This window comes from Hipposideros armiger, unplaced genomic scaffold, assembly GCF_001890085.2.
Source record: "Hipposideros armiger isolate ML-2016 unplaced genomic scaffold, ASM189008v1 scaffold_11, whole genome shotgun sequence".
NCBI classification, from domain to species: Eukaryota; Metazoa; Chordata; class Mammalia; order Chiroptera; family Hipposideridae; genus Hipposideros; species Hipposideros armiger.
The window spans coordinates 1,203,027-1,230,906 of record NW_017731361.1 but is presented as its reverse complement, the minus strand read 5'-3'; the positions used below and the strand labels follow the sequence as shown (position 1 = coordinate 1,230,906).

Sequence of the window (27,880 nt, the reverse complement as noted above, 5' to 3'; positions counted from 1 at the left end):
GGGAACAGACAAGTTGCTGTCCTTTTGTTCTTCAGTCTAGTTGTGGAGGACGTCGCTTCACTGGCCCATGTTGGTATTATCATTGCGCTCTTCCAAGGACAGGCAGTTGCTCACTGGCCACTCAAAGCGGCTCATAGCAGCTCATGAAAGCTCATGCCTGCTGCTGGCGAGCCCTGCTGCAGTTTACGCCGTTGCCAGTGACTCACAGCAGGCAGCTCCAGGTCGAGCTGTTGTTCACCATCTTAGCTGTAGGGGGCGCAGCGTCACTGGTCCTCATGTGGGATCTGAACCGGGGCCCTGCTGCTCAGAGCTGGCGTCGCAAGCCAATTCCTAACCAACGCTCCCCTCAGCCAGCCCCATTTCATCATTTTTAAGCACAGTATTTTCATTTTTTTGGCTGTCCATAGTTTCTTGATAAATCCCTTCTTGTAGAATATTTACTTTTATAATTTTTCCTTGTGAAGTATGCCACAGTGGGCATAGTTGTAGCTAAATCTAAAACTTTGTACATATCTTCAGTTAGTTCCTTAGTATCGGTCTTTAGAAATAGAACTGCTGCAGTTTTTAGAAATGGAATGCACATTATAGAGACTGTTGATTTTTGAAGGCATCTCGGGTTTTAAAGGTCATTTGGAAAGAAGGAAAATGTATGGATGTTTGATCTCAAATTTGGGTATAAAAAACTTGCTATGATTTCATCTCTTGGGTATTTCTAGGAATGTGCACTGCCAACCGTGTCAGGGAGACACCAAGATCTGAAGTACATCAACCCAGAAACAGTAAGCAGATTTCTGGAGATGGTAGCTGGTTACATAAGCTGCCATCTGGTCTGTTCTGTCCCGAAAATCCCCATTTCCATTTGTGTTTCTTTCACTGTGTTCACTAACATAGGCTCTTTATTCAACTGAAGCTGTATTAAAGGACTCCTTGTATCCCCTTCTGTCGCCTTCATTTTTAATTAAACAAATAATATATGATTGTTATGAAAGAAAGAAAAGACAGAAAAAAGAAAAGGGAGAAAGAAAGTAGGCAAGGAAGGAAAGGAAGTAAAAGAAAAGAAAAGAAAAGGCAAAAACCCCAAAAGGAAACAAGTAGACATCACTCAATTTGTGTGACCTTCCATCCTGGTTTACATGTTATAATTTCATTTATGCCTGTTAGTGCAGGGTAATTATTAAAGTGTTCTCTTTCACTCTGAAAAGTGTCCCAGTTTGTGCAGTAATTATTTGGCCACCCATAATCTTGCCACCAGAGAGAACCACTAGTAATATTTTCCTTATGGCCTTCCCGATTTTATTCTGGCATGTGTTTTATAAAAACAGGATTAGAAAGAACATGCAACGTTAGCTTAGTAAGACATTATAAACATCTTTCTCTATCAATAAAAATATATCTCTTTTATTCTTTTAATGGCTATATAATATTCTGTTAAATTGACATGCAATTTATTTAACCAAACCCCTATTATTGAATATTTAAGTTATTTGTAATATTTTGATAGCCTAAAACAATGCTGAGATGACTATTATCATGCCACGTATTTGTTTCCTTTTCTGTTTACTTAAGATGTTAGAAAAGAAAGTGCTGCTGAGTCAAAGTGTAATTACATTTATTTTTATATGTATTTTCAAAGCTCCCTCCGGAAAGTTTGAATCAATTTATAGTCCTACAAGTAGCTTAAGTTTCCTCTTCTGGGTATCAAACTTTTTCTTCCATATTCTTTTCTAAAAGACTTGCTTTCTTCTTTTACATTGGAGAGTGGGGAACCATTTCCCATCTCTTCTTACAAAATCGGGGTCTCTACTACCTGTGCCGGTGCAGAAGTCCTTGCATGTCTTTGAGAGACTGATCTCAGCCATGCCTGCCTCTAGATGAGTAGCTTCACTATGGTTTTCCTTGGTATCCTGGCAATACCAGCTATTCTGGTTCTCCATAAAAGCCACTTCCTATTTCACCCTCTTATGTGGTATAAGGCTGAACCATTGCCACATTTCAAATATAGGGGAACTTTGGAGGCTGGGCATGCAGTGGAAATCCTAGGTGACTAAAGGGAGTGCAAATCAGAAACTATGTAACTGGTTCTTCTTTCCCTCAGAGTCACAGTGAACAGGGTATTCAATCATAGTTTCTGTGCAGGTGGCTGCCTTACTGTCGGGGAAATTCCAGGGTCTGATTGAGAAGTTTTATATCATCGATTGCCGCTTTCCATATGAGTATCTGGGAGGACACATCCAGGTGAAGTTACATTGGGGACATTATCAGGGGAGGGACTGGTGATAGCTCTTTATTAAAAGAAGAGTTCATGGGCAAAGGGTCCTGTGAACTCTGGAACCAGGGCAGACATACATTTGGGGCACATCAAAGCTGTAAGTCCTCATTCCTATTCTAATTCTGTATACCTTGAGCAATTTGCTTTCCCTTTCCCTTCTAGACCAATCTCTCTCTTTTCTGTAGGAGCCCAGGGCTCTTACATGGAAATGAAAACATTAATCCAAGGACTGAGGCGCCCTTTGTAAGACTTTACTGCTCACAGACATTCCTCACAGTCATCCCTCCACATTAGGCAAATCAGTTCTATGAGCATTTGTTGAGCAACTACTACATACCAAACTCTATGCCAGGCCCTGGGGGTAGATACAGAGATATAATTAGGTCTCTTCTCTGAAAGTGCTTATAGTCTAACCTGCCCAGCCCAAACATCCCAAAGTGATACCCCAATTATGTCTAAATGTTGACTCTATCCACAGGGCCTTGAGAAAATACTTACTAAAATTCTTCTACAGGGAGCCTTAAACTTGTACAGTCAGGACGAACTGTATAACTTCTTTCTGAAGATGCCTATTGTCCCTTTGGATACCCAGAAAAGAGTTATCATCGTGTTCCACTGTGAATTCTCCTCAGAGAGAGGTCCCCGAATGTGAGTGTCTACCCAGGGTAAGGTGGGTGATAGAAATTGATGTTGAGTTGGGACTTATAGCCAGGGAACCTTCCCAAACCAGTTTAGACAGAGAATGAAGGAATGAATGCATTCATGCTCTTCACTGCAGTTTAGAGAATGTTAGGGAGGTGAAAGAAAGGGGTTTCTACAATTCAAAAGTTTGGAGCAGTGAAGGAAAAAGTATTGGGAATTAGGCACCAGTGGAGGAAAGGGGGAAGAGTGGTGCTACTTAGATCTTGTTTTGCAAAAAGAATGAGCTCTGGAGGTCCTCATTGGGGTCTATTCTTTCTCCCACTCCCCAGTGAATGGCCCATGGCATCCTGACCTTGCTTCTTTTCACCTATCTCTGCATTGTCTCTGAAGGTGTCGCTGTCTGAGAGAACAAGACAGGGCCCTGAACCAGTATCCTGCATTGTACTATCCAGAGCTGTATATCCTCAAAGGGGGCTACCAAGACTTCTTTCCAGAATATACGGTAAAGGATGGGGCATATGGAACAACTGGGAAGCCCAGATTTAGGGGAGCCAACTTTAGCATGCAACTCCTAGGGCCTGCAAAGCCCTCCGAGAAGAAACTGCTGCTCCTCCTTAGCCACTCCCAGCAGCCTCTCTATTTTTAGGCAGAATTCAGGAGCCTAGAGCACCCCTTATTCTGTCCCTGACCTTTCAGGAGCTATGCGAACCACAGAGCTACTGCCCTATGCATCACCAGGACCATAAGGCTGAGCTGCTGAGATGTCGAAGCCAGAGCAAAGCAGTGGAAGGGGAGCGGCAGCTGCAGAAGCAGATTGCCTTGCTGGTAAAGGACGTGAGCCCATGATAACAGACCAGCTGCTGGCTGCCTAGGAGTCACCGAAAGATACTGTAGAAACCCTGGACAGAAAGAGGCCATCTTCCAATGTGGCTAAACTCAAGACTGTTAAAAGATGTCTGCAAACCAACAGGCTGCCAAACTGATGAAATCTTAGGCCTGAGGATTGGTTAGGTTTCAGTAGAGCGGCTGGCTGGTGGTGAGTCCTGGAGCTGGCTCTCTAAGGCAGTAGCCTTGGCTTTACTGAGATGTGTGTTGCTGCAGGGAGCATTTGCATTCTCTCCCTAACTACTTGTGTCTTCTCACAAGCCAGCCAGCTTCTGTCCCTGGGCTTCTGGCTGTGCAAGAGAGTTGCCCAACTTCTTTCTCTGTGCTTCCCTTCTTTGCCTACCCTCCCTCGCCTTTTTTTAAATGGGAAAATAAACATTGTAGAATGAGAGATGTAGAATGATAGCCTAGTCTGCTCCTGGAAGATTTATATAAAGAAGTAGAGATCACCAAATTAGACACCTTCAGACATAAGGGTATAACCGTCTCTAATTCAGAACTGAAATGAAGGTACTTTTCTCAAGATCAGTGGTTCTCAAAGTTTAGACCCTGGACCATCAGTATTGGCTGAACTTGATTCAAATACAAATTTTCAGGCCCCAACCCAGACTTACTCTATCAAAACCTGTCAGAGCCCCAATATCTGGGTTTAAAAAATCTCCCTTGTAGGTCATTCTGGTGCACAGTAAGGCTTGAGATCCACTCCTCTGGAATTAAGAAAAACCTTTCATACTGCATTCTTCAGCAGTAGTCCAGGTGTCCCTTTCCTAGACCACTCCATGCTATGAGTTATGTAAAAATAACTCATACACCCAGACTCAGCACTCTGGTATCTAGGCTCAGAAAACCAGACCAGCGGCATTTTCTAAGGCAGGATAGGTCTGAGTTTGGCTTAAAGATTCCTTATCTACAGGCTCAATGGAGTTTTGACTTTTCCCATTTTCCAAACTTTTCTCTACTCCATTGCCCATCTTACAAAGACAAGTTGAGGATTTAGGGTGGTTGGAAGTAGAGATTTGTGTTATATAAAGATACAATAGGAATAAAAGAAAATAAAAGTGCCAAGCAAGGTCAGTTAGACTTAAGGAAGACCCTTCAAACAGCATTCTTTAACAATATCCCAGGCTTTCCTTTCTTCGAGTTCTTTAAGGCAAGTACGGTAGGCTTTTGTCTGCTTAATGAGGTACGGTCCTTTTTGGCCTGGTGTGGCAGTGGAATTGACTATAAACATTGTCACTCTCTGGCATTAAACTAGTAGTAGTGTTAGCCCAGGACTAGGCTTTGAAGCCTAGGATGAGGTAGAATAGATACCAAAAAACCACATCTTCCCAGGTTCTGGAGCAGGGAGACTTTAAAAGTCAGTGGGTGGGAAGGAGGGGCAGTAAGTAGCTGGGCTGATTTTTGCCAGGTTCCCCAGTGCTCTTCTCCTGGAGTGCCATGTGCATGCCTCACAGCAGAGGGCACTGCTGTATTCTCTAAGTCAAATTGCTGGAGCCTGCTGCCTCCACCCCTAGCACTCGCCTGTCTGTCCGGAGGGAAGATACCTCTCCCACCTTCTCCCTGAGCCCTTGAGTTCAGAGTTCAGAAGGGCTTGGGGGGGGAGGGCAGGGAGGAGAGAAAAGCTGCTGCTACATTAGGTGGGGATGGCTGAGGGGGAAAGATGCTGCCCCTTTTTTCCACCCCACACACTTATCCCCACCAAGCAGGAGCTCCTAGAAGTACCTCCAAGTGTGAGGAGGGCTCCCTAACTCACTGCCTACCCTTGAGAGTCATTTCCTGATAATTCTCCACAGAAAGGTAGAACCAAGCCCCCACCTGGGAAGAGACTGGTAAACATGTGTTCACATTTTAGTAATAAGTGAAAAACAAAAAACAGGCTTAGTTGTCTACTTTGTAAGAAATTATATTTGCCTAAAAGGCAACATTTTCCTATATAATTTCTTATATCCTCCCATTGTATGGATACCATGTGACTTGATTCATGTTATTTTCAGGAATAATAATAATAGTATCTAACACTTTTCAGGTACCTATTGCATGCAAGACTTTATGAACTCGTGTATACATACAAACTAATTTAATTTTCACAACAATCCTGTGAGGCAGGTACTGATTATTATGCACGTTTTACAGATAAAGAAATTAACTTACTTTAAGATCATGCAACTAGTGAGTGTGGAGTTGGGATTTACACACAGGCAATATGGCTCCAGAGTGTCTACACTTCATGGATTTTGCTGTTACTAAATTCTCATCAAAGAACAATGTGCCTTTCTAGAGCTGGCATTGTATCGGGTGTTGCACATGTAAGCTTCATTTACAGGTTCTTGAGAAGTCAGGGCCATAGGGTTGTTTGGGCTTGGGAGATGAGGCTAAGAGCAGACAGTAAGACCCCTGCCTGTACACCTCAGCACAAGGCTAGTTAGGGGGTTCTGCACTGGTGTCCTTGCACAACTAGTATTCGTTCATTATGAAGTCAAGTAATAAAGTGTGGAAACTTTGGGGCTTAAAAACTGCTTCTGTTCATCAGCCGAGGACCTGGCTGACCTCTCCCATAAAGAAGGGAAGAGCATTGGCCTTTCATTCCCAGGAGCATGAAGTGGGAAGCATGGAGGATTCTCTTTCCCCATTCAGTTCAGGCAAGTGTTAAGGAAACACCAATTCCTGTAAACATATATATCTGGTGTTGTCAATGCTAAGTACCACAGATATTCAAATAGGACACATCCCTGCCCTCAAGATACTGAAGAGGTAGAAAATGATTCTTTGTTCCAATCCCTGGCCCACTAGCATATTCAGCGAAAGGAAGAACTGTAGCCTCCAGCTCCAAAGCAGCAGTTGGGTAGTGGGGGATGGCCAAGTTCACAGAATAATTAACTCCTGTGTGCCACTTGGGATGATATCACTTTATTCAGTGCTTGCTATGTGTCAGGCACTGTGCTAAACCCTTTATTCAATATATACTTGTTTAATCCTCATTACTGTTATATGCAGTAGATACTGTTATCATTAATTTTGCAGATAGAGAAACTGAAACATAGAAAAATCAAGTGACATGCTCAGGTCACCCAGCACGTGTTGGAAATGGCATTTGAACCCAGGCAGTCTGTAAAGCTTGTGCTCTTAACTATTATTCACTGTATTGCTAATATACTGGGTTAGGGTAGCAGCAGGAAGTAAAGTTTAACTGAAAGAAGATTGGATAGAAAGCCGAGAACTAAAATTACAAGTGAAAGTGGATAGAATACAGGGTCTTTGGACCTTGGAGCCCCGATCAGTGGATTGCAATGCCTGCCCTGGCAGGGTTTGTGTCTTAAGCATTTTTGTACCTGGCACAAAGCTGGACCCGTATCAGCCTCAAAAGACATTATTGAATTGAAATGATGGCTGAATAACATCATCTTTGTAGAAAGGACTGGCTTATTTGTCATTATCCACAAGGTTCCCAACGGCAATGCTGCTTATCTAGCAGGTGTTGGCAGTCATAGGGAACATGGTTGGTGGGGAGAGGGTGTGCTGGAAGAGCTGTCAATATTAGTCTTGGAGTCATATTTATTTGCAGAGGCTTCCTCAACCCTCCCCTATCTGTGGCAACCAGTCCTCATTAGAGGCCCGATGATGTCAGGCTCTCTACCCCAGTGCCCCAAAATATGCTTCAGGCATCTCATTTACTCTCTCAGAAAGGTTGACCTCTTCCAGGTGGAATTGGGCATTGCTCTCAGCCCTTCTGTTTGACCTTGTTCCATTCCTGGTCCATTCTTTCCATGGGGATAGCATTGAGTAGACTTTGAGTAGGCACCCTGAGCAAATGCCTTTTCCCAACTTCCCCTCCTACCCCAGACTTGATTCGGCTTTGTTGCTGACGGAGAGGAGAGCAGAGGTGACACCCTTTGACCATACCACATCTTTGTCGACTTGTAGGTCTCAGCCCTTTCCCAAAACTCCATTTTGAAACTATTGCCAGAGTGGAGTGGGAAATGGGGGCTATCAGCTCCCCAGCTACAGGCTTTCTAACCTTACTGGAGGGGAGGGCTTGCGAAAGGTACATTAAAAGTAGGGTAGAGCTTGGGGAACACAGGCCCTGTGCAAAAGCTGTGTAGCCAGATATTCACTTTCACAGTTCTGTAAGACTAGCAGGGAAGATATAGATTAAAATGAAGCAGAAACTCCATTTAAAGTGCATTACAGCTCAGGCACCAGCTCCCCTTGGGCAGGGGAAGGGAGGAAAGGGCACAGGAGGCCACCTCAGTCTCCTTCCTTATCTAGGCCCGCATGTCTCTCTCCTAGCTTTGTGAAGGGTGATTTACACCCCTGGCTGGAATGACTCTCTTTCTGGGCTGATTACATCTGCAAATGCCCCCCAGAGGCCACAGCAGGATGGCCATATTCAGAAGCAGCAGCCAATAAATCTCAGAGGCTTATATTGCGCTTCTCAATACCCTCCCTCCTGGCCCTCCGCCAGGTTGGCTGTGGCAGCAAGGAGAGGGCTTGGTTGGAGAGTTAGGGGATGAAACACTCTACTTCCTTTCATCACCTTCTTTTGCTCTTTCTAAACACTGCTTAGTTCTCATTCAAGTCCTTCTGCCTCTATTTTTACCCTGGGAGCAGGTGGGAATCAGCCCAGGGCCCAGTAAATACTCTTGTGGTTATGGATAGAAACCCTGGGCTCTGGGCACATTGGTGTTTCTACCTAGCTGTTTAAAATGAAGAGGCTCCTAAATGGTCCCTCCCATCACCCTCCTAAGTGATCTTTCCTTCCAGGGAAATCTCTACTGTTTGGTCTGTTTAGTCTGGGGGTCGGTGGGCTAATCCCTCCATTCGCCCTCATGACACTGAAGAGGCTGAATGTTGTTGGAGGCTAGTCTGGCAAAGGTCCTGGGATCGGGCCCCAGGTCTGCTCCCAGCAACGCCATTTCATCTGTCTGGGACCATCTTTACAAAATCTTGGGGTGAAAGACAATGAATGACTCTTACCCTTTAAGATACTTATGAGAGGAAAATGAAATCATAGATGTGCAAATCCTAAGAAAAAAATACACTAGAAATGCCCTTGTGTTGGTTTATTCAAGTTTTGTCGCAAGATTTCATTTGTGGTGGTAGTGCCGTGGGGCTGTGAGAAAGGGTGCTTTTTTGGATAGATATTTGGACGCCCCAGATGACGAGTGTCCAGCGGCAGCTTCCCCAATGCCTCGGGCAGAATTCTTCCTCCAAGTGGCGTGGGCAGCAGACGGCAGGTGGGCGGACCTGGGAGAGCACCGTCTTCCGCGCCGCTCCCAGGGCACTTGCCCTCCCTCACCCCCACCCCCGCAGTTTTCTCAGTCCAGTAGAAGCCGCGCAGTGTGGTCGTCCGCTTGGAGTTGGAGGGCGGCGCCCGGGACCCTGGTGGGAGAGTGTTGGCGCCGCACTTGCGAGGAGGAGCGGGAGGCGGCGGTGGGAGGCGCCCCCGGCACGCAGAGCTCCAGTGCGAGGAGCGAGGGGAGCCCGGCACCCCACGCAGGCAAAGCGCCCCGAGGATGGACAGCAGCGTGCGCCCCCTCGCCATGGCGCGCCGCTGGAACCAGCGACCTCCGCCGCCTGTACTTCTGCTGCTGTTGCTACTGCTGCTGCCGCCGCCGCTGCCGCTACTGCTGGAAGCCGGTGAGTGTCGTCTGTGCGTACACGCAGCCCCACACGGCCAGGGTGTTAGGGGGAGGGAAGGGAATCCTGTAGGCGGGCCCCTGGTCACCTATACCCAGAGGGCTCCGACACTGCACTGCCACCTGGTCCCAGGCATCTGTCCCTCCGAGCCTGGGGAACTAGAGGAGGGAGCCCGGGATACAGGAAGAAGTGGGTTGCATGCCTAATAGCGTCTAAACTGTTGTAGATGAACTGCCAGCAGGGGCCAGGGCACCCCAGCATCTCCTTGCTCCAGGTTCTCCTTCTTACCCACTTTTGAGGTGCGTCTGCGCTGTCACAGAACAACCAACAGCCAGGCTCCTTCCAGGACAGCATCTCTGGAGGTGGGGAGAATCAGAAGCAGGATCCCAGTTGTTCTGTGTGGGCTTCATCTCTTCTACCCCCTATAAGGACTAGGAAGTGGACGCTAGGTACAGATAAAGAAAAAGTAGTTTTTGTTAGAACTGACTTGTCAAAATTAGGGTTGTAAACTACTGCCAGCACATGCTAACATCATTGTTTGGTGGTATTGCTGAGAATATTACTCACCACCAACCTACTCCCTTCAGGATATACTTTTTGTTACTATTTTAATTAGAGGAGAAAATTCACTAATGGGCAAGATGGCCTTCCCCTGAAAGATGACCGGCACAGTGCCTTGCCCCATTATAGATACACAATAGGTGTTTCATGGAATATGTAGTTCAAGGTCTGGTTTTAGAACCATGTCATTCTGCCCAAGGAAGGGCCGCCTGGGATCCATGATCCCAGGGCATGTGCTCATGGCTTTTGGGAGGAGGACGGGTGTATGGAGTGCCATTGTGGGGCGCCTGCCCAGGGCCTGAGTGGAGGGAAGCCTGAGGCAGAGACCACATGTCCTCAGTGACCTCAATCCAAACTGGAGGAATGTAATGTTGGCTGCAAGACAGATATGGAAGGAAGGAGGGAAAGGACTAGCCTGTACAGAATAACTCCATCAGTAAATCAGGGCAGCGAGACATCACTGATGTGATTTGATGGCCCAGGAAGTTTCACTAACGCTAGCGGTATGGCTGCATGTCAGGATCAGGGGTCAACATTAAATAATCCTCATTAACCAGTTAAGTGGAACAAGTCCCATCGTGTTATGATGAAATTTAACATGCCCCCCCATCATCTTTTGACCTGCAATGCCCCTAAATCTACTGCTGCTCAGAGCTGGTGAACTATCAGCTAAGAAATTAGGTTTACTTTTGAAAATTGTTACAACTCAATATTTAGTCCCTTTAAAGCAATGAGACTTGGACCTGCTACATTTCTTTCAGCAGGCACTTATTGGGTACCTACCAGAAGTAGCATCTTAAACATTTAGTATTTCTCAAACTGTTTAAATTCATGTCCCCTTTTTGGTAAAGATGAAAATCTTGGGCCTTCCTCAGATATTTTTTTTGAAACTTCAAAAGCTGTTTTTTTCATCTTCTACATATGAAATGATCAAATATGCTTTTTTGAACCATACATTCCCTTTGAAAATTCTGATATACCCCTAAAAGGGGCCCAACCTTTCTCTTCTCCATCCTCTCCACTGAGAAATTTTGGTTTAATCGAATCCCCTCATCTTACATTTGAGAAACCAAGGTCCAGAAAGTGAAGGAAATTGTCCTAGGCAGGGCTGGGACTAAGGTGAGGTGAGTGAAGGGGGTGCCAAGAAACTCAATAGTCAAGATAAGGAATATTTTAATGCAATATTTTTAAAAACTGAAATTAATGCCAAAAAAATCCATGATGAACAGAATATCAAAATTTTAAACAGAAAGAGTAACAGTGTGCTGATGAGGCATATTGGAGCCTGAAGCAAAAGGAAAAACCAGTACTACTGAGACTCTCTTTATTTGTGCATTGGATATGGCACCAATTCTCAAACTACTCTCCAGTGGACTTGCTAAAATTCAGATTCCCAAGCTTTCTCATCAGAGATTCTGATTCAGTGATTCTAGGATGGGGCCCAGAAATCTTCATTTTACTATGTAATCTAATTGATTATCATGTGATTGGAAGAGGAGGTTAGACTAAACTCTGAGGTCCCTCCTAATTTTGGGACTCTGATTGTAAGTAGAGGAAAAGGGCCCAGAGAAGTTACAGAGGTGGATCACAGAATGTCTCTGTTATCTGGTTATTTCTCAAATAGTAGGAGCTCACAAAGAACAAGCAGTGTTCTGGGCACTGACAACAGAGTGATGAGATAGACCTGGAAGTTAAACAGGGAGATAATTGGGGGAAAAAATCAATTAAAAAATAAATCAAGTAGAGGGCCAGTCAAATGGCTCAGGTGGTTAAGAGCTCACTCAATAGTGCGAGCTCTGAGCAACAGGGTTGCGGGTTCGATTCCCAGCCCGAGCTGAGCTGCCAACAGGTGGCAGGATAGCTCAGCTAAAAAAAAAAAAGAATCAAGTGGTAATAAGTGCTATACAGAGACTTGGAGTAATAATGTGTTAGTAGCTAAAAGGTTATTTTATTGGGTTGTCGGAAAAGTCATGACGTATTTTTTCTATGTTTTTCGTTGCAAAAATGTGTCATGACTTTTCCGACAACCCAATACATTGGTGGGTTGGGGATGTCCTTTCTGAGATGTCATTTAAGCTGCAAACTGAATTACCAAAAGGGGACAGCTGGAGAGCCATGTGAAGATCACGGGGAAGAGTATTCCAAGCAGAAAGAAGGGCTAGGGCAAAAATCCTAAGGTGGACACAAGCTTGTCTTGTGCAAGTGGCAACCACAGAAACCAGTGTGGATGGAGGGAAGTGGGAGAGGAAGAGAGGGCTAGGAGGCGAGGTTAGAAAAGTGGACCAGGACCAGGTCTCACAAGTCTTTGTAAACCAAGGTATATAAACTAGATCTTAACCTAGGTGCAGTGGAAGCTGTTGGAGGGCTTTAAGCAAAGAAATGAGCTGATCCCATGTAATGCCAATCAGCATTAGAATCGTTACATTCACACAGTGTAATGCTATACAGCAACAAAATAAGCTATTTATAACTATACTTAACTGTGTGGGTGAATTTCATAAACATAATATTGAGCTAAAGAAGCCCAGACACCAAAAGCACATGTATGATTGAAAAACAGGAAAAATTAATCTCTAATGTTAGAAATAAAGATACTGCTTTCCTTGAGGGGATGGTGACTGGCAGAGGGTTCTGGGGTGATGGTCCTTTATTTGGGGTCCGGTTAATACCTGGTTAAATGAAAAGGTATTTCATTTGAAATTCATTGAACTGTACATTTTTTATTTGTGCACTCTTCTGTATGTGATACTTCAATGAAAAAAATGTATTACCAAACATACAAGTAACTAATAAGCACATGAAAATATGCTCAACATCATTAGTTATTGGGGAAATGCAAATGAAAACCACAATGTGATACCACTTCACACCCATTAGGATGGCTATTAAAAAAAGAAAAAAGGAAAATAACAAGAGTTGGCAAGTATATGGAGAAATCACAACCCTTGTACATTACTAGTGGGAATGTAAAATGGTGCAACCACTATGGAAAACAAGTTGGCGGTTTCTCAAAAAGTTAAACATTGAGGGCCGGCCGAGTGGTGCGATGGTTGGGAACTGGCTTGGGACCCCGGAGGGCCCCAGTTCGGATCCCACATATGAGCGCCAGTGACACTGCCCTCCACAGCTAAGATGCTGAACAACACCTCAACCTGGAGCTAGGCAGCTGTGAGTCACCAGCAACGGCAGAGGTTGCAGACCCTGTGGCAGTGGGTTGCCATGGGCTACCGTGTATAGCCAGCAGCCAGTGTGAGCGGCCAGCAGCCGCAGTGAGGGGCTGTCCAGAAGCCGGCGACTGATCTGCCTCGCCCGGGAAGAGCGCAATGATGGTGCCAACTTGGGCCAGTGAAGCAATGTTCTCCACAACTAGACTGAAGAACAAAAACGACAGCAACTTGTCTGTTCCCCTTCCCCCAATTCCCCAGCACTGTTCCCATCCCCCCCAATTCCCCAATAAAAATCTTAAAAAAAAAAAGTTAAACATTGAATTACCATATGCCCCAGCAATCCACTCCTAGGTATACACCCAAAGAATTGAATACAAATATTGAAGCAAATATTTGTACATGAATGTTCATGGCAACACTGTTCACAATAACCAAAATGAAACAACCCAAATGTCCATCAGCTGAGGTGTGGATAAACAAAATGTGATATATTCATACAGTGAAATATTATTCATCCATTAAAAAAGAATGAAATCCTAATACATGCTACAATGTGTATGAACCTCAAAAACAGTATGTTAGATGAAAGAAGCTAGATATAAAAGATTGCATATTTTATGATTCCATTTACATTTTAATGTCTAGGGAAATCTGTAGAGACAGAAAGCAGTTTAGTGGTTGCCAAAGACTAGGAGGAAAGTAGAATGGTGTGTGGATTTCCCATTAAAGTGAGGATTTCCTTTTGGGATGATAAAAATGTATTGGAATTAGATGGAGGTGATGATTTACAACAGTCATGAAAGTACTAAGTGCCATTTAACTGTGCCCTTTAAGATGGCTAATTTTATGTTGCATGAATTTTACCTTAATAAAAATGTTTTCCAACCTAAAAAAAAATCATTAAAAAAGGTGGCTGCCATGTCTTGCTAGGGAGAACACATCATGGAGGGGGTAGAGGCTTGATCACTGCACTGTACACCTGAAGCTGATGTTGTATAATACTGTATGTCAACTATAATTGAAAAAAAATATATATATATATATGGTCATGGGACGTGGAGTATAGTGTGGGAGTGGAGTCAAGGGATTTTTAATAGATATGTATGATATTGGGGGGGAAGTGGGGTGGCGGATTGGGGGGGGGGGGGTTGTCACCTCAAGGTGTAAAAAGTATAACTATTGCACTGTGTTGTACAGCTGAAACTAATTCTAAAAAATGCGTATTTCACAAAAAAATTTTTTTAAAAAGTGGCTGCAACAACAAAATAGTAATTGTGTGAGGTAAAGGATGTGTTAACTGATCTTAGTGTGGTAATCATTTCACAATATATATGCGTATCAAATTTTATTGTACACCTAAAACAGAATATTGTATGCCAATTATATCTCAATAAAGCTGGAAAACAAAAAATATATGGCTGAATGGCTTGGGAGAATGAATTTGGGAGATGGAATCAGGGAGTCTTGGCAGTAGTTTGGACAAGAGTTAATGGTGGCTGGAGCTAAGGAGGTCATAATAATAGATGTGAAGAGAAGTGGACAGATTCCAGATATGTTGTGGAATTGACAGGACCTGTTGGATTGAACTAGGATGTGAAGGAAAGAGAAGAATTAAGAATGACTCCTAGGGCCAGTCGAGTGGCGCGTTGGTTAAGAATTGGCTTGGGACGCCAGAGGGCCCCAGTTCGGATCCCACATATGAGGGCCAGTGACACTGCCCTCTACAGCTAAGATGCTGAACAACAGCTCAACCTGGAGCTGGGTTGCTGTGAGTCGCCGGTGATGGTGTGGTCTGCGGCCCCTGCTGCAGTGGGTTGCCATGGGCTACCGTGTGTGGCCAGCAGCCAGTGTGAGCAGCTCTCAAGCCACCGTGAGCAGCCATCCAGTAGCCGGCGACTGATCTGCCTCACCCAGGAAGAGCGCAATGATGGTGCCAACTTGGACCAGTAAAGCAACATCCTCCACAACTAGACTGAAGAACAAAAGGACAGCAACTTGTCTATTCCCCTTCCTCCAATTCCCCAGCACTGTTCCCATCCCCTAACTCCCCAATAAAAATCTTTTTAAAAAAATTATTGCTGATAATCTCTTATTAAAAAAAAAGAATGACTCCTAGATATTTTGCCTTGAGAAACTGAGGGGATGGATGGTGTTCTGTTACCTTTGATAGTGACCCTAAGTCCTAGGATACAGGGCCTTCCTCTAGGGCTGATCTATAACCAACCTTGGCATTCCTGAGTGAGGGACAGAATCAGTAAAAGCTCCACACCTTAACCCTAACCAGTTCCCGATGAAAGGTATATATAGATATTTTTAAAGATTTTATTGGGGAATTGGGGGAGGGGAAAAGACAAGTTGCTGTCCTTTTGTTGTTCAGTCTAGTCGTGGAGGACATCACTTCACTGGCCCATGTTGGTATTATCATTGCAATCTTCCCGGGTGAGGCAGTCACTTGCTGGCCATTGGACAGCTGCTCACAGCGACTCATGGCAGCTCATGCTGGCTGCCGGCTGCTGGCTGCTGGCCACTCACGCTGGCTGCCGGCCACTCACGGTAGCTCATGGCAGCCCGCTGCAGCAGGAGCTGCAGCCTACACCGTTACTGGCGACTCATGGTAGCCCAGCTCCAGGTTGAGCTGTTGTTCACCATCTTAGCTGTAGAGGGCGCAGCATCACTGGCCCTCATGTGGGATCCGAACCAGGGTCCTGCTGCTCAGAGCTGGCATTCCAAGCCAACTCTTAACCAATGTGCCACTCAGCTGACCCTATAAAGTATATTTTAAATGACTCAGAATTGTTGCTAACTCTCATTTAGCATGCCCATGCACATTGTCAACTCTCTGGTTATGATGCTAGCCCTGCCCGTGGTGTAGCTCTGCCCCAGACACTCGTATCTGTGCTTGGCAGGGTCATCAGGCTCCGCTTCAAACACCTGTCCCCTCCTCTCCCTGGAGGCTGAGCAGGCTCTCTTCAAACCCCCACCTCTTCTTAGGCCTGATCTGTTCTGTCTAGATTGTGACAGCGGCAGACTCTCCTGCTAGGCTTCTTTCTCCCGACACTTGTTCCCAAAGGCCTTTTGTGTGTCCCCCAAGACTTTCCTGCCTAAGGCTTCACCCGGAAATCTGCCCCCACCCCCACCTTACCTTAGGACTTGGTACGCCCAGGCAGCTACCGTGACCTTATGTGAGCCTCACCTGGTCTCTCTTCAACCACAGGGGACCCCCTCCCCACAAAGGGCCAGCTCATGAACAGCTGTATCCAGGCCAGGAAGAAGTGCCAGGCCGACTACTCTTGCAATGCCACCTACCGATACCTGAAGTCCTGCTCCTCCAATATAAGCACCTCATCACCTGCAGAGGAGCCTTCAGTTTCTGAGGACTGCTTGGAGGCAGTACAACACCTCCAGAATACCTCTCTGATGAGCTGCACATGCCACCGGCGCATGAAGAACCAAACTGCCTGCCTGGACATCTACTGGACCGTTCACCCTGCCCGCACCCTTGGTGAGACCCCCGTCCTAGAGTGGACTAAGTGAGGGAAGATGACACTTGGGTGTTGTTTTTTAATCCTGCAGCATATGAGCCACATGGTAGATTCTGACAGATGATAATGAAGCTCTCTTTATGTGACATCAGTAAGAGGTGGAGAGAGGAATTGGCAGTATCTTTTGGGGGCCCCTAACATTGTCCTCTCTTCGCCCTTCTTCCCCCTTTCTTACCTGACAGCAAGTAGCTGCCTCTTGGTAGAGCTCCGAACCAGGCTGAGGCCCAACCCGGGAAGCTCCTGGAATAGAAGGGTATGGAGAGGAGGTGGAGGAAAATGGAGCCATAAACAGATTCCAAATACAATGCAATCCATAAGCTCAGAGAGGCTGGGAGGCAGTGTTTTGGTCCAGCTTTTTTTTTTTAAGCTGAGACATCCTGCCACCTGTTGGCAGCTCAGCGGCTGCTCAGCTCGGGCCAGGAATCGAACCACTGTTGCTCAGAGCTCAAACTCTTGAGCGAGCTCTTAACCAACTGAGCCACTTGGCCGGCCCACTGGTCCAGCTTTTAACAGAAAGGATACTTATTAGCCAGGCAGCAGATGGTAGAAGAGGGCACTGGAAGAGCCAAAGAGAAGAGCTTCCTCTGACTCTTTCCATAGACCCCTCTGTATTAGCTTGTACTGGACTATGCTGTAGTAACAGAGGTTTACTTGTAAAAGAAGTGACTTGCAAAACAAAGGTTTAGTTTTTGCTCATATCCTGTGTTGGCTGTTACATGCACTCCCTTCATTCTAGGATCCAGGCTGAAGGTGCAGCCTCTATCTGGGATGTTCCCTTCTCATGGCTGAGGGAAGTGAGCAATGGCAAAACCATGTTATGGCTTTAAAAGCTTCTGCTCAGATGTTACACAAAATACTCTGCTCACGTCCCATTGACAAAACAAATCACATAGCACACAAGCCTGACATCACAGGGGAGGGGAGGTTTACTCCTCCCACAGGGAGACATTGAAAATTACATGGCAGTAAGTGAGGATATATAACCTTATCAGGAGGGCAAAAATGAGTGGAAACAGTAATACAATCTCCATAGTCTACCACTTGGTCAAAATATTCATTTTCCTTATTTCCACAAGCAAATTACATGTACCCACTTTCCAAGGAACATGCCTAAGAGTTCAATTCAAACATGACATCAGGCTCCAAGTCTAGGATCTTGTGATAATTTCCATATCAGGTTTGGATATGGCTCCTCTTGATCCAGAAATGTATGGACTAATCTGCCTCCCATACATACTCAATATGCAATAATGGAACAGGGAAAGGAGAACCACAAAAAACACCCTCAGTTAGAAAGGGGAGGGATGGGAGGCATACAACAGAAATTGATTCATAGCAACTCTCAAGTCCCACACAAATGTTACCAGGGCCATCTCCCCTGGGACCAGGGCCTGTTCTTTAATAAGACCCTGTTTTTGCCCTATGGGAGAGTTTCTCTATCCATTGTCCCACAGGGCTCTTGGCCCAGCTTTCTGGGAGGTCCTTCCTTTCCATTACAGTTAAGTTCTCACTTAACGTCATCAATAGGTTCTTGGAAACTGACTTTAAGCTAAATGACATATCACAAAACCAATTTTACCATAGACTAATGAATATAAACAAGAGTTAAGTTCCTATAGTATATTTCTGGTCTCAAAAACGTCGCCAAACTTCTAAATAAAGACCCAAACACTTCTAATATTAAACATTGAAATACATGTGAGCTATACATACATTTAAGAAAGATTGATAAGGAGCGGCCAGTTGGCTCAGGTGGTTAGAGCTCAGTGCTCATAACACCAAGGTTTCCGGTTCGATCCCCACATGGGGCATGGAGCTGCACCCTCCACAACTAGATTGAAACAACTACTTGACCTGGAGCTGATGGGTCCTGGAAAAACACACTGTTCCCCAATTAAAAAAAAAATCCTTTAAAAAAATTGTTAAAAACAAGTAAGATAATTATGTTCCAGCCCCCTATTCCAGTCCAGAGTTGCAGGTGGCCAGAGCCTATCCCAGCAGCTCAGGGTACAAGGCGGGGAACAGCTCTGGACAGGATGCCCTTCCCTCGCAGGACACACACACACACACACACACGCACACACACACACACACACACACACTCAGGCTGGGACAACTTAGACACCCCAGTTCACCTCACGTGCACATCTTTGGGATGTGGGAGGAACCCGGAGTACCCGGAGAAAACCCATGCAGACATGGGGGATGTGCAAGCTCCACACAGACAGTGGCCCCAGGCTGGGAATCGATTTTTTTCCCTCAATGTTATAATGAAATGACATTGAACAAAATGACGTTATTCAAGGACCTGCTGTATTTCCCTTGACCACATCTGAAAAGGGCATTGGAGACTCTGACCTGCTTAGGGACTGAACAGCATTCTCAGCTTGCTTCCTACCTGAGGAATGTTGGGGCATTTTAAGTCTCAAATAGTCACAATCTCTTTTAATCCAAACTGATGGCTCTTAGCAGTCAACTCTCTCAAAACATAATCGCTTGTTATACTTTGATTTCTGTCACCTCCTATGCGAGTAGTTGCCTTTCCTATAATTCTTTTCAAGACATGCATCTCTTTCTAGACTGAATTACCCTGCCCTTATCAGGCTTCCGTGGGAGAGCCACAATTTCCCTGAGCACATTTGTCCAACTGGCAGGATTTATTGGATACCATCTTAATCAATGAGAGATCTCCACAAAGGGCTTGATAGCCACAAACTTGATTTGGTCTTTGCTCCAAGGCTGAGTTGTAATAGACATTATTACTCAAAGCATCTTTCATTGTTATGTTTTACCCTTTGACGATGAGAAGCAGCTGCATCTCTTAATCCTGCAAGCCCTGGAGTTTTCGGATTCTCCCTTTTCTGTTTCCTTGCTATTTGCAAACTGGCCAGTTCTTCTGTGACCTTCTATCTTCCTTGGAGCACCTTGCCAAATGCAGCCAATAGCAATCAAGACATGCTAGTAACCTTCTGCTTCTCAGCTTCTTCCGCGCAAGGCACGAGCTCATTCAGTGCATCATCTTTCTTCCAAGTTCACTACCCACTGCTCTGTCCCAAAGCCAATGCCACATATTTTACTTTTTTTGTTTTGGTTTGTTACTGCAGCACTTCAACCCTCAAATCTCTCGCTTTCAACAGCAAAAATGTATTTCTTGCTGAGGTTACACATCTGCTGCAGGCTTCTGTAAATTGGCTTTGTTCTTGCTCTCCCCATCTTTATCTGGGGATCCAGGATGGTAGAGGGAGGAGAGCAACAGCAGAACCATGTGATGGTCTTTACAGCTTCTGCTCAAGATGTGATTTACGTCACTTCTGCTCACCATCCATTGGCCAAAGCAAGTCACATGGCCAAGCCTTCCAGTGGAATGGGGAAGTAGACTCCTCTCATAGAGGGCCTGAAAGTCACATGGCAACAGGTGGGGATGTATAATCTTCCCACAGGCTGGGTAGCAAATAATTAGTAACAGTAATACAATTTACCACACTCCTTGTTCCCTGCTTTACACTCCTCATCCTAATCGCTTCTGTTTCAGAACTTGCCCTGAGACTTCTTCTTGGATCCTCTTACCTCCCCCTTTCCCCTTAGGAGTATCAGATCTCCTCAAGTATCCAAACCATCCTCTCCTATTTGCCTGACATCATCCATTCCTTCCCTCGTAAAGGCTTATTGCAGCGGTTCTCAACCTTCCTAATGCCGCGACCCCTTAATACAGTTCCTCATGTTGTGGTGACCCCCAACCATAAAATTATTTTCGTTGCTACTCTATAACTGTAATTTTGCTACTGTTATGAATCGTCATGTAAATATCTTTTTGTTTTCCGATGGTCTTAGGCGACCCCTGTGAAAGGGTCGTTCGACCCCCAAAGGGGTCATGACCCATAGGTTGAGAACCGCTGGCTTATTGGGTGACAGACCTGCAAGCTCACTTCTCTCTCTTCCAAAAAGATTTAGTAACCAACATCTAGTGGGTGCCTACCATGTATAGGAGCTAATCGATGATTTTATAAGACCTAGTAAGCCCCCTTAAGGAGCCCACAGCCCCATAAGGGTGACTGAGAGAGATGTGTTTCCTTGGAGATCACTGTCTCTTCCTTCTCAGTCAGGTTCATTTGGGACCTGGCTTCCCTTCCATCTCCTCAGCATGCAATGCGTCTGCATAGCCAAATGGTCAGGCCTGGAACAGAGTATACCACTGCTCCTTCTCCAGGAGGAACAGAAAGCACCCCTACACAGCTTGCAGCTAGCAGTTAGGTAGACTGTGCCTTTCCCATCTTTCTACAGGGCTTTGAGGTCTGACTCAGCAGCCTCAGCCCCTCCTGCCCATGCCCCCAGCCCTGTCCTCAGGTACTCTTCACTTTGTCTCTAGATGACTATGAGCTGAATATCTCCCCCTACGAAGATACAGTGACCAGAAAACTCTGGAAAATGAATCCCAGGAAACTGAAGCAGCTCAAACCAGGTGTGGAGGGCAAATGGAGGCTGGGGCATGGGGACTGGGCCTGGACCCTCAGGGAAGGGTGGCTGGTGGGGAACACAAGCTGGGGGCCCTGTGTGGGGGCAGAATCCTCCCCCTTCCAGGTAACTAAAGCAGCATTGTGTAGGGTGGGAGTCTAAGCTGTGGGGCATGGTCTGGTCTCACAAGAGTAATCAAAAAGCAATAGTGATTAGGGAGGCATTCGAAGAGAGCCCATTAGGGCTCTCAAAAGGTGGGGCTGGGCAAAGGGTTTGGTGGGAGTGGCAGCTGTCCTAGAAAAAAATGTGCTGAAATGGAGTATTTACCCTCATTCAAGGCAGCCATGAAAGTAGTTTTTTGTCCCCGAAGACTAGAAAATTGCTTGTTTTCAACCATTCTAATGGGATGGGCGAGGTGTTGGGCAGGAAAAATGGTTAGAGATGGAGTGACTCCTCAGGGGTGACTCAGGGTGGGGAGCCATCTGTCTGGCAAGGACTATGATGCATGTTTTTCAGGAAAGTGAAGCTGTTGTGTTAATTGGAAAGGATTGTGCACATATACACTCTCTTACTGAGAAAGATGTGAATTTTGTTACACAGTCCTATGTACTAGAATTTTGGGATAAAAGCAGATTTATACATAACAAAACTCTTAGTTACAAGAATCCAGGAATTACCTGTTCCAGTTACTCCATCGTTCTGACTGCTGGAATATTCTGTTAATAGAAATATCACCCCAATTTCCCAAGATTCGAGAATGTGGGAAACTTTCATTCGTGCATCAATCAGTAAAAGACAGGCAGGTGATATTAATACTGCGCAGAATAGACAGGTATAAAACAAAACAAAAATCCTAAATAGAATTTGGTTGCATCTGGTTTGGACAGTTCAGAAAGTGCTTTAGATTGTAGTAGGGCCTCTAGGTTATGATTTCTGTGAGATCTCACTCAATTTGTAGGATTGAGGAAAGGGTTTTGGTTATTTGAGCTTTCTGGCTGCTTGAATTCTAGACAAATGAGCATTAGATAATACATGGCTTTGTTTTTTTAACCTAATCAAGCTGAGGAGCAGGATATGGGGAGGATACCAGATATAGTTTGTGGATTAGGAGTGGCTTACTCTGGGCAGAGCTCCCTTCCCCCCCCCCCCCCACCTCCCCCTCGCCACCACTACCATGCTTGTTAAAGCAGAGGGTGGGGAGAGGCTTCCTAGGGAAGCTAGGCTTGCATAGAGGACCAGTGACTTGGTGCCACTCTCCCCACAGAGTGGGACCTCTGCCTCAAGTTCGCCATGCTGTGCGCTCTTAATGGCAAATGTGGCCGACTTCGCAAGGCCTACGGGGAGGCCTGCTCGAGACCCCGCTGCCAGCGCCACACCTGCCGCCGGCAGCTCCGCACCTTCTTCGAGAAGGCATCGGAGCCCCACGCGCAGGGCATGCTGCTGTGCCCGTGCGCGCCGGCTGACCTGGGCTGCGGGCAGCGCCGGCGCAACACCATCGCCCCCAGCTGTGCGCTGCCGGCTGAGACCCCCAACTGCCTGGAGCTGCGGCGCCTCTGCCTCTCCGACATCCTGTGCAGGTGCGGAGAAGTGGGTGCAGGTGGGCGGGGTGCGCCCCACCCCTAACAGGCTGCCATTCCAGTGCGGGGCTGGGTCTGACCCGCCAGGGACCATGGGTTGACTTCACCATGCGGCTACCTTTGATATTTCTGAAACTCCTTTCTCAAAAAAGAATATATAGTTTTTTCTTTGTGAAGAAACTTCATAAAATAGAAAAAATGTATAAAAATATCACTCAAAATCGTCACTTGAAAATAATCCATCTACCATACTTTTGGGAGCATTTTCTTCCAGTCTTTTTTGTATACAGATAAACAAATTTGACATTCTGGGAATGTATTTCTATTTTATATCGTATCTTTTTTTCATGTATGGTGCATATTTCGTGAGCATTTTCCCGTGGAGGCAGTATGGGATAGTGCTGAAGAGAGGCTCTGAAGTCAGACAGATGTGAATTTAAATCCTGGGTCTGTGTGACCTTGAACCTGTCACTTAACCTAAAATTCTTTCACTTAACCTCAAGTCCCACTTAGTCCTGTGTGGAAACTGGGATAATAATACAGAGCTCATAGGATTTGGGCAAGAGTTAAATTATATCATTTGTGTAGAGTGCTTAACTTACTGGTGCAGAGCAAGTGCTCAATAAATGGTGGTGCTTATTTTGTCACTTACTGTCCTTTGCCAACTTGATTTTTAAGAGCCTGCCTCGTATTCCATTTTATGAATGCACCATACTTTATTTAATCATTCCTCTATTGTTAGATATTTAGGTTGCTTTCTTAATTGCTATAAATAAGGCTGCGGTAAGTATCACTCTTGTTCATTAATCTTTGTGCACAAATCTAATTATTACTTAGGATTTGTTGCTACAAGTGCCATTACCAAATCAAAGGGCATGAGGATTTGTAAGGTGTTTGATACATATTCTGCAACCAAATTCTGATCTGGCTTTTTTTTTTTTGTCTTCTCTGGACAAAACACTCACCAAATTGAAGTTATCCAGTCAAGTGACATTTGTTGACACCAGGAATCACACCAACCTTGTTTTGTCACCTGATTTTACCACTCACTTCTCTGTAACCTTGGGCAGGTTACTTAACCTCTGAGTCCCACTTTCCCTTTCTGTGAAATATTACATCGTCAGAGCTCTCAACAATCATAATACTAACATTTACTGAGTACTTACTATGGGCCAGGTACTGTTTTAAGTATACCATGTGTTAACTCATCAAAACCTCACAAGAACCCTGCACGATAGATGCTGTTTTTTTGTTTTTTTTTTTAAGATTTTTATTGGGGAATTGGGGGAAGGGGAACAGACAAGTTGCTATCCTTTTTTGTTCTTCAGTCTAGTTGTGGAGGACGTTGCTTCACTGGCCCAAGTTGGAACCATCATTGCGCTCTTCCCGGGCTAGGCAGATCAGTCGCTGGCTTCTGCACGGCCGCTCACTGCGGCTGCTGGCCGCTCACACTGGCTGCTGGCTACACACGGTAGCCCATGGCAACCCACCTGCCATCGCCTGCGACTCATGGCAGCCCAGCTCCAGGTTGAGCTGTTGTTCAGCATCTTAGCTGTGGAGGGCAGTGTCACTGGCCCTCATATGTGGGATCCCAACCGGAGCCCTCTGGCATTCCAAGTCAGCTGTTAACCAACGTGCCACTCGGCCGGCCCTAGATGCCATTTTAATTTTTTTATCATCCTCAGTTTACAAATAAAGAAACCACAGCAGAGAAAGGTTAAATAACTTGCTCAAGTTCACCCAGGTGGTAAGTCAGGTTTGTTAATGAGGTTTGGGCAGAAGGAAGTCTGGCCCTGAGTCTGTGCTCCTAACCTCTCTGCCATATCGCCTATTGTTGTGCTGGTAGCTATTGCTATTACTATTACTATTATGTAACAAGTGCTGGACTAGTTGGTTAAGATATTGCTCTTTTCTTTGAGGAGTTTGCATTTGAGTGGGGGAGCAGAGGAGTAAACCACCAATCTAACAAAGCAAAATGGAAGGAAAACTGTAGAAATTTATGTAGAAAAAGATACTCATAATTCCATTATCCAACGATAACCAGCTTTCCCTATTGTGGAGTGAATGTTAATATTAATAATATCTCACATTTATGAATTAAACACTTACCTTATTTTCCCATGTATAAGACACACCCTTTTTTGAAAAATTTGGGGTCTAAAAATTGGGTGCGTCTTATACAGTGGTTGTATGAGCACAAAAACAAGCACGAAAAAAGCAGGAAATGCAAGTAAAAAAACTACAACCACTGTATAAGACGCACCCAGTTTTTAGACCCCAAATTTTTCGAAAAAGGGTGCATCTTATACATGGGGAAATACGGTAAGTACCAGGCACTATGCTAAATGCTATGCACACATTCTCTTATTTCATTCTCACAAAAATCCACAATCTCTATTTATAGTCGAGGAAACCGAGGTTAAAGGAGCTCCATAATCCCTAAGATTCAGAGTGATATGTCCTGGGGACTGGGGTGGAAGTGCATTTAATTATGACGAGAGTAGGCTTCACTGTGGAGGAAGCCCTGGGCCAGGTTCTAAAGGCAGAGGAGGATTTGGCATGAAGATAAGGCATGCCAACTAAAGGGGCACCAAGGTGAAGTAGGCAAGCCAGACCCTCAATAGGGACTCTTGAAATTTTCCTTCTTCCAGATCTCGCCTGGCAGATTTTCAGACCTACTGCCGTCCCATGAACAGCCAAGGGACCTGTGCTACAGAGAAGTCCAGATGTCTGCAAGCATACATGGGGCTGATTGGTGAGGCCAGGGTGTTTGTGTAGGGAGCCCACAGGCTGTTCAGCCCTGAATATGAGAATGCTCTGGCTACTGAACCCATACGGAGTGCTCCTGAGACAGGTGGGAGAGGGTGGGAGCTGAGGTTGGGGTTGGCCTAGGCCCTGACAGTCCCCTCTTCACCCCACAGGCACTGCTATGACCCCCAACTTTGTCAGCAATGTCAATACCAGTGTTGCCTTAAGCTGCACCTGCAGAGGCAGTGGCAACCTGCAGGAGGAGTGTGAGCGGCTGGAAGAGTCTTTCTCCCACAACCTCTGCCTCAGTGAGTGTACTCCACCTGCTCCCTCCCCCGTGGCCAGGTCAGCTGCATCCAGGGAGAGGAAAAGGGTCAACCTGATGGTCCACATTGGCTCCATCTATCTCCTGTGGACAGAGCAGCCTCCTCCTCAGCGTAGGCTTACATCACCTCAGCCTGGGCTTTTCTTTCTTCTTCTGCTCTCTGAGTGACCCCCAAGCTGCCTTTCAACCTGTCTGGGCCCCAGGGACACTCTTCAGCTCAAGGAATAAGCAAGCAGAATAAGACAATATCCCATTCCCACCTGCCACCCACCTGTCCTATGTCCTAAGGTCCCTGAGACATTCCCTTTCCTTCCTTGAGAGCCTGAGATCTCTCCAACATCTGCCTGCCTCCAGCCTATCTTCTCTTTTCTCCTCAGCGGAGGCCATTGAAGCTACGATGCATTTGCATAGCCAACGCCTCTCCCAGGCCTCACCAGTGATGGAACACCAGGTAAAACCTCCTGTATTACACTCCTCATACCTTTACCAAACCGTCTGTGGGGAACCCAGAAAAGGCAGATAAGGGGATGGAGGATGGTGACCTTGTCTCGTGAATACTACAGACCTCTAATGGACGCCTTGATCAAGGCTAAGGGGGTGAAAGCGATGGAGCTGACTCCATTGCATTTCTTCCACAGAAAACAAGCCCTGCTGTGAGGCCACAGCCCTGGGTACCCTCTCTTTTCTCCTGCACATTTATCTTGATTCTGCTCCCAAGTTTCTGGTAGCTGGACTTCCCTGGAGGCCGTCTCCCCCTCTGCCACACCCAGGCCTGACCTGCCACCTGTAAGAGGTGAAGAAAGAACAGCATCAGGAAGGAGGTGCAGTACACAACGTGACAACCCCAGACCCCCCACCCCCGCACGTCCAGTCTTCTCCAGATGAGACCACAACAGGAGCTGACTGGCTGAGTTCTCATTCCCTCCACTCCTGACTCAGGCTGTCCCTCCTTAGGAATTGCTCACCATGGTTTAGCCATGCCTTCTGGTGGTGACCACCTCTACGAAGCTGTCTCTTGAACCCTTCCTCCTGCCCAGCAGGATTAGCAGGCTCTAAGAAATCAGTCATTCTCTATTGCAGTCTCCAGCTTGGCAGGGCTGGGTGTTCTGAGGCAGCCTAGAGGGACATTCCCCATTGTTAGGAAGGCTGGAGCAAGACTCCTGCCCCCCTGTCTCCTCTGAACAGGGCATGGGAACCCGCTGCCTGCCCTGCCCTGCCCTGGGATCCTACAGAGCATGTGAACATCAGGAGTCAGAGCATTTGGGCCTTGCTTTCTTCCTGCCACTGTCCCAAAGTCCCCCCAGCCTCTTGGATCATGATTAAACATTTTGACTTAAAACTTTGCCATTTTCTCACATTGTGAATTTATACAGAACTAGAGATTTTACAGAAAGAAGAGCTCAGGCCAGGGGACCAGGAGACACAGCAACTCTGCCACCTACTGCTGTGTGACTTCAGGCATGTTTCTCAGCCTTTCTGTGTACTGGACATGGAGTTGGAATTCAAAATAGCTTATGTGAGGCTGTGGACCTGGTATCTGTCCCAGCTCCAGCCATTTTTGGGAACTGCCTGGGATCTGCCCTAGCAACTGAGAGAGAAGGGTCCTTAGTCAACCACAGCATTTATTGAGCACCTGCTTGTGTTATTGGTCTATTCCACATTATAAGGGAGGCCAGAGGAAAGGGGAGACTGCTCCTTGATCTTGCTGGGATGAGGAAACAGCCACCCATGCAAAGTAGTTGGAAGAATATATTTACAGAGCTGTGGACATTTGTCTGTTAACTCATTCACTCACTCTTTCCATAAGCCCCTGATGAGTGCTGGCTCTGCGAGGCGCTGTGCTAAGTGCAGGAGATTCCCAGGTGATAATACTCAGATCCTGTTTTCAAGCCTTTCACACACCAGAGCAGGGGAATATATGAGACAGTCAATTAAAAAAGTGCAGTGTGGTATGTGCTGTACAATAATCATCATGACAACACTCAGTTATTGAGCCCCTACTGTGTGCTAGGTACTACTTTGCCCCTACTGTGTACAAGTACATGTATTAATTCTTTTAATCCTCCAACAACACT

General features: G+C 45.9%; 2 protein-coding genes across 3 annotated transcripts in view; both read left to right on the top strand.

Moving 5' to 3' along the window:
• CDC25C (cell division cycle 25C) overlaps nucleotides 1–4,256 on the top strand; it is a 25,411-nt gene extending 21,155 nt beyond the window's left edge. For both annotated transcript variants that reach the window (XM_019661801.1, XM_019661792.1), the window contains 5 exons: nucleotides 717–779; nucleotides 2,137–2,235; nucleotides 2,784–2,917; nucleotides 3,302–3,413; nucleotides 3,608–4,256. In XM_019661801.1, the coding sequence (XP_019517346.1) occupies nucleotides 717–779; nucleotides 2,137–2,235; nucleotides 2,784–2,917; nucleotides 3,302–3,413; nucleotides 3,608–3,757 (558 nt within the window). In that variant the 3' untranslated portion in view covers nucleotides 3,758–4,256. The remainder of the gene's footprint in view (nucleotides 1–716; nucleotides 780–2,136; nucleotides 2,236–2,783; nucleotides 2,918–3,301; nucleotides 3,414–3,607) is intronic.
• Nucleotides 4,257–9,097: 4,841 nt separating this feature from the next.
• On the top strand, nucleotides 9,098–27,147 carry GFRA3 (GDNF family receptor alpha 3). The gene is made up of 8 exons (XM_019661457.1): nucleotides 9,098–9,433; nucleotides 16,376–16,663; nucleotides 21,070–21,162; nucleotides 22,420–22,732; nucleotides 25,384–25,487; nucleotides 25,654–25,788; nucleotides 26,183–26,256; nucleotides 26,444–27,147. The coding sequence occupies exons 1-8, from the start codon at nucleotides 9,310–9,312 to the stop codon at nucleotides 26,531–26,533; spliced, it is 1,221 nt and encodes a 406-aa protein (XP_019517002.1). The 5' UTR covers nucleotides 9,098–9,309; the 3' UTR covers nucleotides 26,534–27,147.
• The last annotated feature ends 733 nt before the right edge of the window (nucleotides 27,148–27,880 follow it).